This window comes from Pocillopora damicornis, chromosome 1 (genome assembly GCF_964200805.1).
Source record: "Pocillopora damicornis chromosome 1, jaPocDami1.2, whole genome shotgun sequence".
Classification (NCBI taxonomy): domain Eukaryota; kingdom Metazoa; phylum Cnidaria; class Anthozoa; order Scleractinia; family Pocilloporidae; genus Pocillopora; species Pocillopora damicornis.
This window is the reverse complement of record NC_142670.1, coordinates 14,185,001-14,204,462: the sequence shown is the minus strand read 5'-3', so window position 1 is coordinate 14,204,462 and position 19,462 is coordinate 14,185,001. Positions and strand designations below refer to the sequence as shown.

Here is a 19,462-nt window from a genome sequence, read left to right as displayed (position 1 = left end):
CCACCGCACGCTGTAAATGTACCCGCATTTACTGAGCCAACAGTTTTATCTTGCAGCGCACGATGTAAACACGCAAACATTGTGCTCATTTAGTCTTTCATCGTACGCCGCAAGATGGAGGAGTCTATGTGTTGCGCTTCGCTTTCAATTTGTTGTGGCTGAAGTTTCTTGATAACAAGAGTTTTGATGAATTGGACACTTTCCAGTGCCATCTTCTCCAGTCCCTCAAAATAATCTCGTATTCAGCGCTCCTTTCGAATTCGAAATGAACAAATCGGGTTCCAAAATAATCTAGAAAAGGGCCTGCTACTTCCATTTATTCAAAATTTTGTGACTCCTTCAAAAAAAATTAATGTATTATTTTCTTTGCTAGAACTTACCAATTTTTTCAAAATAAGACTATGTCCAGAAATTTTCGATAACTTTAAGAGAAATGTACATGCGCTTTGAGGAAGAGCAGAACTTACACTAGCTTTCACGAGTGCATAAACGTGTCTCTTCACGCAATATGCTCTAAAGGTGTTGGTAGAATTCGTGACGATTACGCAAACCCTCGAAGGCGCTTCTGGTTTAAAAAAGTTTCGCGAATCCTCCCGGCCCCATGGGTGTTAAGGTGAAGGAATAAGAGAAAGAGTCTTTTATTACATAATTTTTGATCCATGCTTATCCATGCCTACCGGATACAACTAGGTTGTGCATTGCAACTCACAAATTTTGATAAGGGACAGCCTTGAACGACGTTTCATCAGATGAAACTACGAAAACAAACAATCAAACAAACAAACAAACAAATCAAAAACGAACATGACAACCCGCGGAACTTGACTAGAACTGTCACGCAATTACAATAGCGTGACGGAGGAAGCTTTGAGATTCTCATTCTCCCTTTATGATAGAGTATACAATGTTTTCTTTAGGTTACTTTCACCCGAGTCTCCTCTATTCATTTTTAACCATGCAGCGCAGTAAAATCGATTCAATTTTATTTCTAGCTATGGCAGAAAGCAACCTCCCAACAACGGGAGAAGAACTGGAGGTGAAAAATGAGTTTCCAGCCACAGGTGAGAAAAAGCAACAGGGAAAGACTTAGTTATGGTGATTTTGTACTGTTTGTTAATTAAGTTTATCTTAATTCTGGTGCACAATTGTAATTTCACATAGTTGTGATCACTAACTAAGTTGAAATATCTTCTCTGTAATTTCAGCAACAGAGGAAAGTCAAGTTACGTCAAGTGACGCTAAATTGAATGTACACAATGACCCTTTAGGAGGTAAGAACACCAGGTGAAACAAGATTTTTTGAAAGACGCCCCAGTAAAGTTTCTGTCACACATACATCAAAATTTGCGTATGTTCTGTGAATAAGTTTTGAAAAAGCAGAAGATTGTTTCTTCAAATTTCAAACTTTGTTACTAGAAAATGGAAAAAAAAGATGGAAAAAACAGTTTATTGCTCAATCCGATCGAGCAGAAAGCGTAGACATCATTGTTTTTTTTTTTTTTTATAAGCAAACGCGACTTCGCTTTGAAAGGCCCTAAATTGAAAAAGAACGGGCCAAAATTGAATTTTGAGTTTCAGAAGAGCTTACTTGTAAATCAACGCACAACGTTTTGTAGATTATCGATGTATTTACAATTTGCACCTAAAATGAACGATATTTGCGCGGTAAAAGTATTTTCCTTTTGCACTTGAAATGGTACTTTCAAGTATGATCGAGTATGTTCTCAATAGACAATTATATGTATGGGAAAAACCAAGTGATAATTAAAAAAAGAAAGACGCGCTTTTCTGAAGGATGGGCAAACTACGAACCCATGTTACTCTCAGCACGACGTTTTCGGTCCTGGCTTTGCTTTGCTTTATGCATTTTTTCTCAATAACTCATGCGGTTATATATTATATTATATATAAAACGTAACCAAGGTGTAAAAGGGTTTTTTGGAGAGTCTCACGACCTAAATGTAAACCGAACAGACTTTATCTGGTTTGAGCCAAGCTACAGCTAAAACTCATAAAAACTTCCATATTTTAAAACAAACAAAGTTCACAGATCAACTCTCCTGAAGGGCGATTATAAACAAAGTTGGGTTCAAATAGGATCTCCCGGTGAAACTTGTGATATTTTGGAAGACGTAAGCCAGGTGTAAAAGGGGTTTTGAAAGCCTCCCGACCTAAATGTAAACCGAGAAACTTGAACTAATAATAGCCAAGCTACAGCCCAGACTCCCAACGGCTTGCACATTTCACTTAAAGAAAACGTACAAATATTAAAATTTTCTGATTTTTCGATCGTATAACTCATTACTATATTATTAACACTAAAACGGTGTGTTTTCAGGGATAGCGGAAGTATGTTTGGAGAAAGGTAACAAAGAATACAGACAAGGAGAAGCTAATAACGCGATAAGCTCCTACACGGAAGGACTTCAAGTGAACTGCAAAAATAAAGGGCTGAACGCCAAGCTTTACAGCAACAGGGCAGCAGCTCATTTCCGTTTGGGTAACAATTTGATTTCTAAATATATAAATCTCTCATGCAGCGTTACAAGATAACGGAATACACCATCTGCATCAAGAAAAGGAAACAGAGCAAATACAGAAAAGAAGCATAGAAAGAAATATCACTCTTTAGCAAATCAAAATTAAGCAAAGAAATGATCCTCGTAAATAGCTGCAATTTATGCAATTGTAATTTTTCAGACTTCTTTGCTGCAATTGCATGTGATGACCACTTTCGAAACCTTATTTCTTGAATTTCACAGCAAACTACGAGGAATGCCTCGATGATGCAACAGTTGCTGTTCAATTGGAACCCACTTTAATCAAAGCTATTGAGAAAGGTGAGGTTTTCAATCATAAGCGTTTAACATTCTTTTCTCTGATTTCGTCAAAAGGGGTTTTTGTTTGGTTGTGGCACGTGACTGCACCCTAAGTGTGAATTGTATCTGGTGTGTTAATATCTGTTATGTGATGAAAAGCATAACAAAATTTCAATAAGCTCTCAAATACCACCGCCTGGTTAGTGCACGTTTTAGAGCGCCGAGGGTTCAAGCCCTAGACTGGACCAATACTCAGAGCCTTAAAATATCTGAGGAGAATGTGCCGCCGCCTAAGCTATGACATCTGCAAATGGTTTTAAATTCTTTTCCCGGAAATGGACGGAAAACGGTAAGCCCCGTTTCCTGCATCTTCTCGGTCACTCTTAACAGGGGACGCTACTAAACCCAGCCAGGAGGCACCTGAAAATTTGCCTTTCAAAAGTTGTAAACTGCTCAATACAGCCTGCCCGAAAACTTACCCGAAAAGTGCTGAAAAGTGCTTAAGAGCACATTAAAATGATCGTTGCAATTCCAGCTTAATTGGTAGCTGCTTTGCGCTAGCTCCTTATTGTTCCTTTTCAGTTTTTCCACGAGTTCAAATTTCCTTATTACATTTTTGTTCCCAGCTAAATGACAAATTAAGTCCATTTAATTAATACTTTTATACTTTAACAGAGATTAATTACCTCGTACGACCAATCATTCTCTCCTTTTCAGGAGCCAGAGCTTGTGTCGAACTTTGCTTGTATAAAGAAGCGAGGAGCTGGTTGCATATGGGACTGGCCGTATCTTTTAACGAATGTTTCAAACATGATACGAGATGCAATACAAGTAATATTTCCAGGAAAATCAATACGTTCCAGACAGATTCCTCTACACATAATGCAAGCGATATTCTCTTTTACTGCACTGAGCAGTTTAAAAAGCTAAATTATTCTTAAAGAGTTTTTTTCGATTATTCCATGAAACTCAAATTAAAAGAAAGGGCCATTTTAACTAATTCCTAGAGTTTGTGCTGCATGCCCCTCATTTTTCTGAGCATCACCATGACGACCGAACCTGAATTGATAGAGCATTCGCGAATAACTTGAAACTAAAACTCTACAATAAACCAACATACGAATTATCATTTCATTTCTAAGGTTCTATCCAATACTCTCATTATTTTTAAAATACACATATCCACTGCATTTTCGAAAATCCGCTCATGATCTATCTACCCTTGACACGTTTTAAGATTGAAAACAACAACGAACGTCTACTTCAATTAATACGGAAAACTAATGCTGAACTGAAAGTCAAAGCAAACAGTTTTTGCGATCTCGGCAACGCTTATCAAGGCCAAGGACAGTTCAAAACAGCCATTACCTACCATCTACGTGATCTAGAAATTGCTAAAGAAGTGGGAGACAAGGCCGGAGAGGGAAGGAGTTATGGCCGTCTCGGCAACGCTTATCAAGGTTTAGGAGAGTTCAAAAAAGCCATGAAGTACCATCAACGTCATCTTGAAATTGCTAAAGAAGTGGGAGACAGGGCCGGAGAGGGAGGAAGTTATGGCAATCTTGGCATCGCTTATGACAGTCTAGGAGAGTTCGAAACAGCCATCAAGTACCATCAACGTCATCTTGAAATTGCTAAAGAAGTGGGAGACAGGGCCGGAGAAGGAAGAAGTTATTGTAATCTCGGCAACGCTCATCAAGGTCTAGGAGAGTTCAAAACAGCCATGGAGTACTATCAACGTGATCTAGAAATTGCTAAAGAAGTGGGAGACAAGGCCGGAGAGGGAACAAGTTATTGTAATATCGGCAACGTTTATAACAGTCTAGGAGAGTTCAAAACAGCCATGAAGTACCATCAACGTCATCTAGAAATTGCTAAAGAAGTGGGAGACAGGGCCGGAGAGGGAAAAAGTTATGGCAATCTTGGCATCGCTTATAAAGATCTAGGAGAGTTCAAAACAGCCATCAAGTACCATCAACGTCGTCTAGAAATTGCTAAAGAAGTGGGAGACAAGGCCGGAGAGGGAGCAAGTTATGGCAATCTCGGCATCGCTTATGACTGTCTAGGAGAGTTCAAAACAGCCATAAAGTACCATCAACGTCGTCTAGAAATTGCTAAAGAAGTGGGAGACAAGGCCGGAGAGGGAGCAAGTTATGGCAATCTCGGAATCGCTTATGACCATCTAGGAGAGTTCAAAACGGCCATCAAGTACCATCAACAGGGTCTAGAAATTATTAAAGAAGTGGGAGACAAGGCCGGGGAGGGAAAAAGTTATGGCAATCTCGGCAACGCTTATGGCAGTCTAGGAGAGTTCAAAACAGCCATAATGTACCATCAACGTGGTCTAGAAATTGCTAAAGAAGTGGGAGACAAGGCCGGAGAGGGAAAAAGTTATGGCAGTCTTGGCATCGCTTATAAAGGTCTAGGAGAGTTCAAAACAGCCATTAAGTACCATCAATGTGGTCTAGAAATTGCTAAAGAAGTGGGAGACAAGGCCGGAGAGGGAAGGAGTTATGGCCGTCTCGGCAACGCTTATCAAGGTTTAGGAGAGTTCAAAAAAGCCATGAAGTACCATCAACGTCATCTTGAAATTGCTAAAGAAGTGGGAGACAGGGCCGGAGAGGGAGGAAGTTATGGCAATCTTGGCATCGCTTCTGACAGTCTAGGAGAGTTCGAAACAGCCATCAAGTACCATCAACGTCATCTTGAAATTGCTAAAGAAGTGGGAGACAGGGCCGGAGAGGGAAGAAGTTATTGTAATCTCGGCAACGCTCATCAAGGTCTAGGAGAGTTCAAAACAGCCATGGAGTACTATCAACGTGATCTAGAAATTGCTAAAGAAGTGGGAGACAAGGCCGGAGAGGGAACAAGTTATTGTAATATCGGCAACGTTTATAACAGTCTAGGAGAGTTCAAAACAGCCATGAAGTACCATCAACGTCATCTAGAAATTGCTAAAGAAGTGGGAGACAGGGCCGGAGAGGGAAAAAGTTATGGCAATCTTGGCATCGCTTATAAAGATCTAGGAGAGTTCAAAACAGCCATCAAGTACCACCAACGTAGTGTAGAAATTGCTAAAGAAGTGGGAGACAAGGCCGGAGAGGGAGCAAGTTATGGCAATCTCGGCAACGTTTATGACCGTCTACAACAGTTCAAAACAGCAGTGGAGTACTATCAACGTCATCTAGAAATTGCTAAAGAAGTGGGAGACAAGGCCGGAGAGGGAACCAGTTATTGCCATCTCGGCGAGAATCATCTCCGTCAAGGAGAGTTGGAAACGGCAATCGAGTGTTTTGAACGTCGCCTCGAAATATCCAAAGAACTGGGAGACAAGACTGGAGAGGCGTGCTCACGCCGTTCTCTTGGAAGAAGTTTTGAATGCCTAGGAAATCTTGTGAAAGCCTTTCACTATTATCACTCGAGTATAGAGTTGTATGATGATATCAGGGCAAGTCTTCAACTCAACGATCGGTGGAAGATTTCTTATCGTAATCAGTACCAAAGTGCATACAAAGGTTTGTGGCGTATAAATCTCAAACAAGGTCAAGTTGTAAAGGCTCTTCTTGCCGCAGAGAAAGGACGTGCTCAAGGTCTGAGAGATCTGATGGACACAAGATATCAGCTTAAAGATTCTTCAACGCACAGCGCATCATTTGATTCCCTGAGTTGGGTTCCATTGAACGCAGTTTTCATAGCTATTAATGGACCTTGCATCTACTTCTGGGTTCGCCTTAGTGAAGCTAACATCCAGATTAGACAGGTACACGTCAATGATTATAAGTTTGAGAATGAATTGGAATGTTTCATCCAGAAGCTGAACAAAACTGTTCTGAAGGAGATCCGTGAAAGAGATACTGTTAAAATCGAAAATCTTCCTCCTGACTCGCCGACAGTAAAGAAAATGGCCGATGATGTGATCCGAGTTGATGTGAGGCACTCCCAATCAAGTGCTTTAAAGAAGCTGCATGACATCATCGTCGCTCCTATTGCTGACCTGATCGAAGGCAACGAGATAACATTCGTTCCAGAGGGGCAATTTTTCCTTGTGCCTTTTGCAGCGTTGCAGGACTCCAACTCATCATATCTAAGTGATTCTTTCAGAATTCGTGTGCTTCCCTCTCTGACGACGTTGCAACTAATTCATGACTGTCCAGCTGACTTTCACATGAAGACTGGTGCATTACTTGTCGGCGACCCATGTTTCAAACACATCATCTCTGAGGGTGAACTCTTGGAGCAACTTCCAGGAGCAAGGAAAGAAGTGAAGATGATCGAACGTATCCTCAATGTTTCCCCCCTTACTGGAGAAATGGCAACAAAACATGAAGTGTTAAAACGAATATCATCAGTGGCGTTAGTTCATATTGCAGCGCACGGTAAAAAGGAAACAGGAGAAGTTATCCTGGCACCGAACACCACAAGAGATAACCCTCAGCCGCAAGAGAAAGACTATCTACTGACGATGAAAGATGTCATAGAAGCTGGGTTGCGAGCACGTCTGGTTGTACTTAGCTGCTGTCACACTGCTCGTGGAGAGGTCATGGCCGAGGGTGTGGTCGGCATGGCGCGTGCACTTTTGGGTGCCGGTGCCAGATCTGTTGTGGGAACCTTGTGGGCGCTTGGCGACGAGGGAACCCTGGAGTTCATGAGTTTCTTCTACGATGCACTTGCCAAAGGCAAGAAGGCAAGTGAAGCTCTCAATCAGGCCATGAAGTGTATGAGAGAAATTGAAAAGTTCAAGGAGGTGATTTACTGGGCACCATTTGTACTCATTGGTGACGACGTCAACCTGGATTTCAAGGATATTTCGAAGCTGAAGGAAGTAAATATTCTGTTTACACATTCTATTCAATACAAAGTTACATTAAATCATAATTATTGCTTATATGTGTCAGTTGGGTTACGAATTAATCTTTTACTCTGGCAAATTGAGATGCAGTAGAATCAAGAGGACACGTTTACAATGGTAACATTCTTTTCTGGAAACCTGATAGGAGTGAAAAAGCAAATTTTTTTAAAACAATCCTGTTGTGCAACGTATCATTTGGAGTACTAAGAAATATTTCATGGCAACTCAACTATCCTCCCTAAACTTAGATTCTTTTATTTTTCAGTTAAGGCAGTGAGCATTGGAATCCCAGGGAGTTTTAGGATACCTGCAAACGCAAATATTTGGACCATAAACCAGTAAGCTAACGATGAAATATTTGTCAAGAGTCTTCTTTTCAAAGCAGGAAGAACCAAATGACGGCCAAAGTCAAGTTCAACAAGAGAACTGATTCAAAAGTTGACTTTTTGTTTGTCTGAACTGCTCTTAAGAGCTTGATATTTGATATCCTGCTGAAACTACTGGTTGTTTTTCATATGATGTCTTGAAATTATCATGACTAGCTATGTAAAAGTTATTTTTAATCTAAGTATTACCAACTAAGAGGATTAAGGCGTTACGTTTAAGTGGAAGTTGAAACGTCTTGAAAACATTTTACACATTTTTTTAAATTTCTTTATCGCTTTTCGTCTCATGAGTGATGTAAAGCTGTTTTAGCCATGTGCATGAGTGGAGAATTTCCATGGAAATTAGAGAATAATTAGTTGTCCGATTGCTCGTTTATCTTTTGGTTGATGTCAGAACGGAATTGAGATTAACTTTTAGAGGATTTGTAAACAGTCATTGGTACTTAAAGTTAGTGTCTGCCAATCAGAATTTGGTTTATCTGGACTTAAAATGACAGATTTTGGCCGTAATGGCCAGGATTTAGTCCTTGTGTTAGTTAATTTTCTGAGATTTCTCTTTTAATTTTAAATGCAATAAATTGTGTTATTTTTTACAAGCAGAACGATGCAAAGGCGAAACCAGAAGTTTTATTTTATAATTTTAGTTATGGCTTTACAAAGCATTGAAGGAGGCTCAGAGTGAGCTGGAAAGTTGAAGCCACATGATTTATTTAGTTTCTCCGATTAGATTGTTTACTTACTATCTAAGTACAATAAACTAACATTTAAATGTCCAACAATGAAACAAGTCGCTTGGTATTTTGTTAGAATGGAAGAGGAAATCAATAACAAATCTGCATCCACCTGCATAAGCCATTTCTTGTCGTTTGAAGTAGTATTCGCTTAATAACTTTTGCCCATTTCTTATATAGGTTTACTGAATGAGAGATAAACTTCGATACTACTTCGACTCTATAACTGCTAATATCGATCATTGGCAACCGTTTCTTAAGATGTCACGCGACGCACTTCTTGAGCACGTTATGCGACAGATATGATGTTTTGTCACATCTTTTCTTTTGGAGTAGTGACCGCACCCATGTCTTATTCGCTCAGCCTCTTCCCATTTCCTTGGATAGAGTTATGAAGTGAGATGTAGACTTCGATATTTTCAGATTTTATTTCTGCCAGTTTCATTGGCAGCCGTTCCTTGGGATGTCACGCGACGCGTTTTTTTAGCATGTAAAGCGATATGATGTTTAGTCATATATCGTTGAAGAGGCAAGAAAAAAGAAATTACCTTTCACTTTGGGAGATGGTGCTTTATTCTGTTTATAGAAAGCGTCCTCATCATGGGAGGTACCCTAGGTCGGTATGGTTCGTCGAGTGTAGAAAATTTGGATGCTTTTTTTTTACGCAATTGCAAACTTAACTAAAACAGCCTGTTAAAAAAAACCGAAATTTTCTTTAAACTGAGGGCCGACCGATAAGAACTTTTTATGGCTAACGGTTAAAATTGTGGCCATTTTTTTGCTGCGGCTAACCCAGACTAACACTAAATAACACATTGTAGGAGGGAAAGATTTTTAAAGTTAATTTTTCCACAACTAAGGGTTAAAATTGTTCAATTTTTACGCCTGACAGCTAGTTTTTTGACCCATATACGGCTAACGGTTAACCTCATGGAGACCCTCGACTGGGTGACATGCAAAATGTGAAATAAAAACGTTTTAGAAGGTGGCATTTGCAACTCGAATTTAGAGTGCTGGTTTATAAGGAGTAAGGAAAACCGGGAAAAACAAGCCGTGGAAAAATCCTGGAAATAAGGATCAACTTGGGAGAGACGGCCACGCATTCCTGTTATGTTCCATCTGAGATGCTTAATGAAGCTAACGCGAGATATTCACCGAGGTGAAGGCGCGCAAGGATAAATTTCCTTCCTTCTTTAAAGACTTTGTACTGGATCCGAAAAGTCAATAAGCCCTGATATTCTGACTTCACCCCAGATCTAAAAACTGCGACAACGTAGATGTTCTAGCAGGAGTTCACTGCTGACGATAGCATATATTACAATCATTTACGAAAGAGCCATGGGAAGGGGGTGGGGGTAGTTCAAGGTTCCGTTCATCTCCACGGGATGGGAGTGTGAATATCTATGTGTTTCCAAGGGTGGCATCACAGGTGGGTTCTCGAGAATCTTAGAGCTACGATTTTAGAAGGTAAAGATAAGAATTTTCCTGAAGAATTGCTGGACTTAATTGGCTTCTTTCGTCTGCTTAAACTTTCTCTTCGTGCTCCATAGCCCTACTCCATTTACCCATATTAAAGCGGTTTTGAGTCTATACCACACAGGTGAATAGTGCTTTTTGCGTGGGCTGTTGGTTTGGTGTTTATTGCCTGCGCGTGTATCAACCCGGGAATCGACTTTCCAATTCTGGCTTGAAAAGAAACATTTACACTTATAGCGGTTTTTTAATATACACCACATTGGTGAATAGAGCTCTTCAAGTCGGCTTGATTGGCTTATTCGGAATGAATAGCCGAACCTGTATTAAGCGGTCGGTTATAAAATTCCTGAATTTTTTTCCTCTTATGCTTTGTCACTTTCACCACTTTTCAGCGGTGGTCTCTATTAAGCGGTTGTGGTCATCCTTGACTATGTCCCATTGGCCTGTTCAAGTCGTTGGGTACGGTTACTTAGGGCGGAACCACTCGAATAAAACGACGAATTCTCTCTGAAGTATAATTTAATTTTATGTTTGTCGCCCAAAATCAATGTTAGTATTTAGAGTTCAAATGTCCTCAACGCATTGCAAATTAACTTCTTCACCGGACTGTTTGTATCTGACAAATATTACGCAAGAAAATTACGAAGATCATTTCCTTAGTGATTACCAAGAGGTCTAGCTGTTAGAATACTAATTAATTGTTCTGTTTTTACGCTGCATAATCGTTTTGTTGATGTTATTCGATACGTTTTTTAGCGATTTTTTAAAATAAGCTCGATAATAAAATGAATGATAAATTGTGGTACAAAATTTTGTTTTCTCGTCTTTTGTTGTTAACCTTATTAAACGGTGATAACGCACAGTGATAAAACACAGTGATAAAACTCAGTGATAACACTCAGTGATAACACTCAGTGATAACACTCAGTGATTACACTCAGTGATAACCCTCAGTGATTACACTCAGTGATGATACTCAGTGATAACACTCAGTGATGACACTCATTGAAAACACTCAGTGATAACACTCAGTGATAACACTCAGTTACGGGTTGAAAACGATTGCTCGATTGTACCGTCTTCGTCAATATGTGAAAGAATGAAATGGTTAGTTATGAGACAAAAAAGACGAGTTCCTCGATGTTATCAACCTCTGGAGTGTACGCCGGTATTTTCGCAAGTACCCGCCGATATTCCCACGGGACACCTATTGGGATCTCTCTTGGGATGCCGGCGAGGAGATCTGTACCAGAGAGCCAGCAAGAATTCGGCCGGGATCCCCGCACGGATAAAAACGAGCAAACAAAATGGAATGAAATCTGGTTTCGCCGGTAGTCCCACCAATCCAATATTTCACTCCCACCCCACTTTCCGCTAATTTTTTTCTGAGAAAGATCAGAGTCTTCACGATGTTGGATTGCGCTAATTCTAATAATTGTACATGAATGTATTCGCACGTGTGAAAGAAATCAGCCTTCACCAAAGCACTCGTGTGGGTAATGCTCACAGCTGTCTGTCAACTACGTATTCTTTCTTGCCGCTGGTTCTTTGCTCCCCTTCCTAATCCACACCTCCCTTCCCAAGTCTTTCCCCTAATTACAGACCTCATTAATTCATAACATTATATGGTATCGTGCGCCAATTTTGACTTTTCTTACTTTCATAATAGTTAAAGGAAAAAAAATAAACAAAGACAACAAAAAACAAAAAACAACAAAAATAAACCAAAAACCTCCGCTTAAAACGCCTAGGCAAACCGCAATATTTTTTTTTTCTCTTTTTTCCCTCCTATATACTTGGCTTCTGACCTAACGTAAACTGCTTGCTCTTTTTGTATGTATTACTTTCCAATAACTGATATATTACCTTTCGAAAAAACCATCAAATTCAAATGTACCAAAGAAAATTAATCAATATTTAGAATCCATTATCTTTTACAAAGAAATAGGTTTACAAAAAACTCATCTTAAAATGCAAATGTTACCATTTGCCTCTCCATGTTCGCCAGATAATATAATTCCCATTTCCGAAGCCAGCAATAAAAATCCACAATTTTAAATTGTTTCTCAATAAGTACTTTGTGTGTTTCCTTGCTCACTTCTCTACCACAATCTACGTGTTTAATAAAGTTTAGCCCATAATTTAGAGTAGCTTTTATTAGGGAAGTAACATTTTGACTTAAAAAAATTTAAAATACAAAAAAAAACCAAAAACGACAACAACAATACCCAGATACAGACTGTATTATACTGTGGTAAAAAACGAGGGAGACCTTTACCCCAAACTATGGCAGATCTCCAGAAAAGTGAACCATAAAGAAAGAACAGTGTTCTTCTTTCTGAGTTTGTCTCAAAGTTTTTCAATGGAACGTCAAAGTTGACGCTTCCAAGAGTCACAAAAGATGCCGTGAAATGGCGGCCTCGGCGGCGGTACTTGATAAAAGATGGGTTGTGTAGGAGAGTCACGGCCAGGAACCAGCAATTGACAAATGAATAGTAACCGACCGAACATAGCTCGCATCGTAAGTTTCTTCTCAATATTACACATTTTTTATCCAAATCTGACTTGGGGAATGGAGTACGCTTGCTACCAAATTTTCCACGTTCTCACACTAATAACAACGCTTAACAAAAGAAAATTATGTATTTCTTTCCCTCCGTGAAAAGATCATTTCTAGTGTTCTGATTGGTTCCTGAGTGCTGGTTGCTAGTGCATAAACAGCGCTGTTTTTTAATCTTATCAGGAAAACAAACGTGCCAATTGTCTCTAAGCTACAGTTGCCCTTTCGTCTGCTCGCCCATTCGTGCGTACGCACATCTGTCTGATTATCGATCAAGCAAATCAGAATACTAGGAATGCATCATCCCAGCCGATGAGTAATTCAGGAGACAGTTTATTTACCCTTTTGCAGGAGCTGGTGATCTTTTTGTCTGTCAATAAGGAACCGAGAGAACACCAGCATCACGGGATGTCTGTGGGTAACCATCACAGTCACAAAACCAAGATATGCGACAAAAGCTAAAAAGAAAATTAAGAAACTTTGAAGTGAGAGTCGAAGGTTGTCCAGGATCCCATAGGCTATGCTTTAGTTAGCACAATGACAACTCTATAAATCTTGTGTAACCCTCTCGACCAATCAGACGTGAAGCTATTACGAATCGCTACTAAGCCACTACCGTTTGCTGCGTTCTAAGCAATTTGTTGGATCTTGTTACTGAGGAATTTCTGCTTTCCTTTCCTTTCGTCGCTGAATCTTATAAACATTAATTTATTGGTTAAAAGCTGTTTTAGGAAATACTGAACAACAAGGCTGCATAATAGGTCTGTATGTTGTATATCTCCCTTCATAAAGCCTCTGCTACTTATAAATTGCTCGTACTGGATGCGTGCTACGTACCTTTGTCCCAAGCCTGGAAACCCTGCATCAGTGATACGTGAGATTAAAATCACTCCTAAAAGCATGCCATTTAGAATTCGCATAAAACCAGAGAAAATTCCAAGAATTATGTTGTAGAAGAAGAAAAAGTACGATATGATGGAGAATAGCCGCCTGAAAGAGAGAGAAAGAGACCAAAAATAAAGTATACACGATACGGGCTGACTATCTTAAGCTGAGTGACCCATAAGCAAGATGTGAATCTAAGAGAATTACTAATTAACCCGGATGCGACCAGTACAACACACAACAAACCGACAACCACAACTACAGCAACAACAACAACAACCATCACAGCAACGAGAACAACAACACTCACCACCTCTACAACAACATCAACAACAACAATAAACACACAAACAATGATAACAATGTAGATAAATGCCAAAAATCTTCTTATCAGAGACGTCCCTGTCTGCGAGTTTTTGCGTTGACGTTCAATAAATTTACCGCAGCTTTGTATTGAACGTTTTCTCGGCGAGGCGGGAGTTGACCATTAAACACACAGAGAGCACAATCAACATAATAATAAAATTTGCCACGCCACTGGTCTTTAGTCAGCAGCCAAATAGGACCGAGCGGAATCCAATTCGGCACACATGTCCAGTACACCCGACCTGAGTCGGGTTGTCTTCACAAGCTGGCGGATTTAGTCCGATTTCGACCGGAACCGGAAATGAGCGCAAGGCGCTTGATCGGATTCGGAAGTCAGAGGTTAACAGAAGCGAGGGGGGTTGAAAATGTTGGCAGACAAACTCGATCGGATCCGATGGAGATAGTTCGTCCTGGCATGAGTTGATCGGACTCCCCGTAGGTCAGTTTGCGAGAGATAGAGAAATATACGTCGTTCTTCAAGCCATGAGGCGAAAAAAGTGCGCTACAATGAAATATACGTCGTTTTCAAAGCCATGAGGCGAAACAAGCACGCTACATGTGTAACATTCGTCATTCTTCAAGCCATGAGGCGAAACAAGCGCGCTACACATGTAACAGTCGTCGGTCTTTAAGCCATTAGGCGAGACAAACGCTACACATGAAATATACGTCATTCTTTAAGTCATAAGGCGAAACAAGCGCTGTACAGTGAAATATATGTCGTTCTTAAAGCCATGAGGAGAAACAAGCGCGCTACACATGTAACATTCGTTTTTCTTTAAGCCATGACGTGAAGCAAGCGCGCTACACATGTAACATTTGTCATTCTTTAAGCCATGAGGCGAAACAAGCGCGCTACACATGTAACAGTCGTCGGTCTTTAAGCCATTAGGCGAGACAAACGCTACACATGAAATATACGTCGTTCTTTAAGCCATGAGGCGAGACAAACGCTACACAAGAAATAAACGTCGTTCTTTAAGCCATGAGGTGAAGCATTCGCGCTACATCGAAATATACGTTGTTCTTAGAGCCATGAGGCGAAAGAAGAGCGCTACATATGTAACAGTCGTCGTTCTTTAAGTCGTGAGGCGAAACAAGCGAGGTACGATGAAATATACGTCGTTCTTAAATACATGACGCGAAACAAGCGCGCTACACATGTGAGGAGAAACAAGCGCGCTACATATGTAACATTCGTTGTTCTTTAACCATGACGCGAAACAAGCGCGCCACACATGTAACATTCGTCGCTCTTCAAGCCATGAGGCGAGACAAACGCTACACATGAAATAGACGTCGTTCTTTATGCCATGAGGCGAAACAAACGCGCTACAATGAAATATACGTCTCTCTTAAAGCCTTGAGGCGAAACAGGTGCGCTACAGACGTAACATTCGTTGTTCTTTAAGCCATAAAGCGAAACATGCGCCTTACAATGAAATATACGTCGTCCTTTAAGCCATGAGAAGAAACAAGCGCGCTACATATGTAACATTCATTATTCTTTAAGCCATGAGGCGAGACAAACGCCATACATGAAATATACGTCCTTCTTTAAGCCATAAGGCAAAACAAGCGCGCTACAATGAAATGTACGTCGTTCTTAAAGCCATGAGGAGAAACAAGCGCGCTACACATGTAACATGCGTTGTTCTTTAAACCATGAGGCGAGACAAACGCTACACATGAAATATACGTTGTTTTTAAACCTTACGACCAACTTTTCCTCGCTTTATCGCTTGGCAAATTTAAATCAAGTTGTCAAAAAAAATTTTCACTAATGGATTCCCTTCACGTTTGATCAGTTGCACTATCATGAATTATCACGCTAAATTAGTGCCTTATTGTCATTGCCTAAGAGAAAATGAAGACAAAAGGATATCATGTCCTTATTATCAATTACCCTTTGTTAAACCGCATTGTTAAATAAATTGCCAAAACGCACTCTTTATGCGCTTTTCTACCTTTTGAAGCTTTAATATGAACAAGAAATTATACATACTTTTATTCGCTTTCTATGCTGTCTCCACTGAGTAACGAAGTGGGTAGTTAGCGCTGTTTAAACGAGGAAAAATAAGACGTATCTTTCATAGGACGTGTCCTAAATAAGACTTAAACTATACCTCAAACGGTCGATTCGATTGAAATCTAGCTAAGACGCATCCTATCTTATAACAGCCCTTAACTCTTCTTCGTCAATACGAAGCGTATTTGCTAAGTCGCGTCTTAATGTGTCGATATAGTTTGCGTCTTGTTTAGGGCGCTTCTAATGAAAGACCTCGTATAAATCGCCCTATTGTGACTGAATATCCACTTGTGTTTAATGGGTTGTCTTAAGGTGGCAGGTTATTCTGCAATAATTACCGGCTTTACATTCATTCAAACTATTTATCGGTATTTATTAAGATGAAAGAAACCCAATCTCACTCCGGTAAAGATGAAAGTGATAGCACAGATAATGACTCCAATCCTATAGAAGAAGATGAGATAATTTTAAAACCCAAGTTACTATATTAAACAACTGCTGTTACCTTGTTGAATAACTGCTGCGTGAAGACACTTACATACAGCAGACAAAACTTCTGACTGATCATTCTACACAAAATAAAATAACTCCGGTAGTTAATCATCTCCTGTGCTAAAGGTATCCTTACATTTTGTACCAAAAGAAGGAAACCAGAACAACAGAGTTCAAAACTAGAATGTCAGACTGGTTAATGCAAAAATAATTTACTAAACTAACAATAACAATGATATTATCAGGGAATTAACAATAAATCAAGAATTGTCGTTATAAAGCAAACAGTGCACCTCACTGAGATCATGTGTTCCAATTTTATATGTAGCCTAATTTTATTGCCAAGTTTCTTACATCAAATTTTTTTCAAAAATTAATGGAGCACTATTCAATCAGGAAATTGCTTATTGATATCACTTTCCTAGATCCTTTCTCTTTTTTTTGTTTCAAGGATAAAGATCTGCATGGGATTGATGATGATACAATGGAAGAACCATCAAGGATGACCTCTGCCAATGCCATTGCTATTGCTCACTCTTTAGTTAAAACATGCCTCTCTCCAATATGTAGGAACTTACATCGATAAACAAGAAAGAAAGTAACGTTTCATGTTCCGTCCAATCTATTTCAATGTGTGCCTTACGATTTGGAAAATTTTGAATCAATTATCCAAAACAGTGTTTCCTAATTCTTAAACCACAAAATATTAAAATAATAATATAAACCACATGCATCTTAACAAAAACTTTCATAGTAGGGATCAAAGCCTTTCACCCCAAAATTTGAGCTTCTACCGTGGAACATAAAATGGCATGCGAACATCAAACTTCTTCACCCCTCAGAAAAAAAAAAACAGTAAAATAAATGAACTATGATTTCATATATAATAGCTTATTTCTGTAGCAACGACCAGAAATTTTACAACGGGGAATTTTTATGACGTGTTTAAAGCTGAGAAAGCGCCTTTTTACTATATAACAAATGCAGGAACATACAACCCCGAACCAAACTGATAGTCATAATCATGACTGAAAGTCATTTTTATTTTGGATTGTTATACTACTCGTGTTCCATGACTTAAACCTCTGATAAAAAAATAATATGCATTTCTCTTTTTCTTTCACATGACAGGAACCCTCAAAAACAGCAAAATTACGGCGATTAAGAATTGTTTTTTTTGTCCATAAAAATCGATAAAAAGCAATTGACTACCACCCCTTACATCATTGTCATTACCGATTTTATGAAAAAATATTACTTGTCAATCGACAATTAACAGTTTTCAAGCATTACCAATTTGTCGACTTGCTTTCTGATTATCGATTTCAATCGACATGCTGATATTATTCAGAAAAATGAAAATCCATTTCTCGACAATCTCCATTTTCTAATTCACCGTTTTTAAAATCTGTGTTCAAGGTCCGATAGAGTCCGTTTGCCGACATTTTCCACCCCTTCCTAAACTCTACTTTGCTGCATGTGTACTTTCTGAGTCTCTCGCGAACTGACACGTGGCGAGTCCGACAGCCTCTTGTTACGGCAGTCCGTCTCCCTCGGATCCGATGGAGTCCGTTTGCCGATATTTTCCACCCCTTTCACTATACGCAGCGATGTCCGATGGCCTCTTGCCACGGCAACCCGTCTCCTTTGGATCTGATAGAGTCCGTTTGCCGACATTTTCCACCCCTTTCACTATACTGTACCTTGCTGTGTACTTCTAAGTCTCTCGCGAACTAACACGTGGCGAGTCCAATGGCCTCTTGCCATGGCAACCTGTCTCCATCACATCCGATGGAGTCCGTTTGCCGACATTTTCCGCCTCCTCCTCTACTCTACCTTGCTTTATATTTCCTAAGACTATCGTGAGCTAACACGCGGCGAGTCCGATGGCCTCTTGCCATGGTAACCCGTCTCCATCGGATCCAATGGAGTCCGTTTGCCGACATATCTCCCCTTTCACCATTTTACTTTGCTGTATATTTTCTAAGTCTCTCGGGAACTAACACGCGGCGAATCCAATATTCTCTCGCCGTGGCAACCCGTCTCCATCGGATCCGATTGAGTCCAGCCGTTTGCCGACATGTATTTCCACCCGGTCCACAACTATATACTTTGCTGTATATTCACCCAGTCTCTCGCGAACTGACTTTCGGTGAGTCTGGTTGTTCATGGCCTTCTTCCGTCGGACTCAGTTTGGGTGTATTGGACTACCCTCGCTTCAGGAGTTAGTACGTTCTAACAATAGATTTTATAGCGGAGCTCGCAGAGCGTAGCCCCATAACTATACGAAATAGTAGTAACCCATCAAGCCGAAAAAATTTGGTTGTAAGACCCTACGACCGTACGACCGTACAAGGTGCTACTTTTAGCATGCGCGGCTAACTGTATCACGGGCACTATCTTTGTCATTAAGTAATGGAAAGGCGAGGGAGAAGGTAATGCGCAGGCGCGATTGCGTAGGTAACTTGGATACCCCATCAGCGTGCGCCCAGAGACACCGTCAGATGACGATAAAGTGCGCATACTCGAACGTCGAGCTGCGGTGTAGCGTACTACGGGCACATTGCACGAGGGTTTCAAGTGAGTTCGTAGATGAAATTTACCCCCCGCGTTTTGAGCGGGAAATCGAACTGGTCAGGATGTAGTTGAATAGTAATTCTCAGTATTTTGCAATTTCTAAACAACTCGTAAGACAATAATATCGGCGGAATTTAAGCTTTGTCAACCGGAGGAAGTTGTCATAATTCAAGTTCGTGGAGAGAGGGTTTTATGGATATAAAGAGACAGAGCGACCAAAGAAAGCAACAAGTAAATGGCGTAGAGCGAGTCCAGAAAATCGCGCAAGAAAGTTACAAAGAACGCCAAAATA

At 40.1% G+C, this 19,462-nt stretch overlaps 2 protein-coding genes across 2 annotated transcripts in view; one reads left to right on the top strand and one right to left on the bottom strand.

Annotated features, from left to right (window-relative positions):
• The window catches only part of LOC149052185 (polycystin-1-like protein 2), a 165,062-nt gene that overhangs the window by 99,394 nt on the left and 46,206 nt on the right, over nucleotides 1–19,462 (bottom strand). The window lies entirely within an intron of this gene.
• On the top strand, nucleotides 1,694–8,894 carry LOC149052189 (uncharacterized). Its single transcript, XM_089200344.1, has 7 exons — nucleotides 1,694–1,706; nucleotides 2,339–2,365; nucleotides 2,763–2,840; nucleotides 3,537–3,604; nucleotides 4,057–4,701; nucleotides 5,971–7,641; nucleotides 7,934–8,894. Exons 1-7 carry the CDS (start codon nucleotides 1,694–1,696, stop codon nucleotides 7,943–7,945), a joined length of 2,514 nt encoding a protein of 837 aa, XP_089056470.1. The 3' UTR covers nucleotides 7,946–8,894.

Bases quoted from the DNA above. Each gene is read 5' to 3' on its own strand.
- LOC149052189 (XM_089200344.1), top strand. The intron at 2,841-3,536 runs GTGAGGTTTTCA...TCTCCTTTTCAG, and splicing joins AATCAAAGCTATTGAGAAAG to GAGCCAGAGCTTGTGTCGAA. The intron at 3,605-4,056 runs GTATCTTTTAAC...ACACGTTTTAAG, and splicing joins GGTTGCATATGGGACTGGCC to ATTGAAAACAACAACGAACG.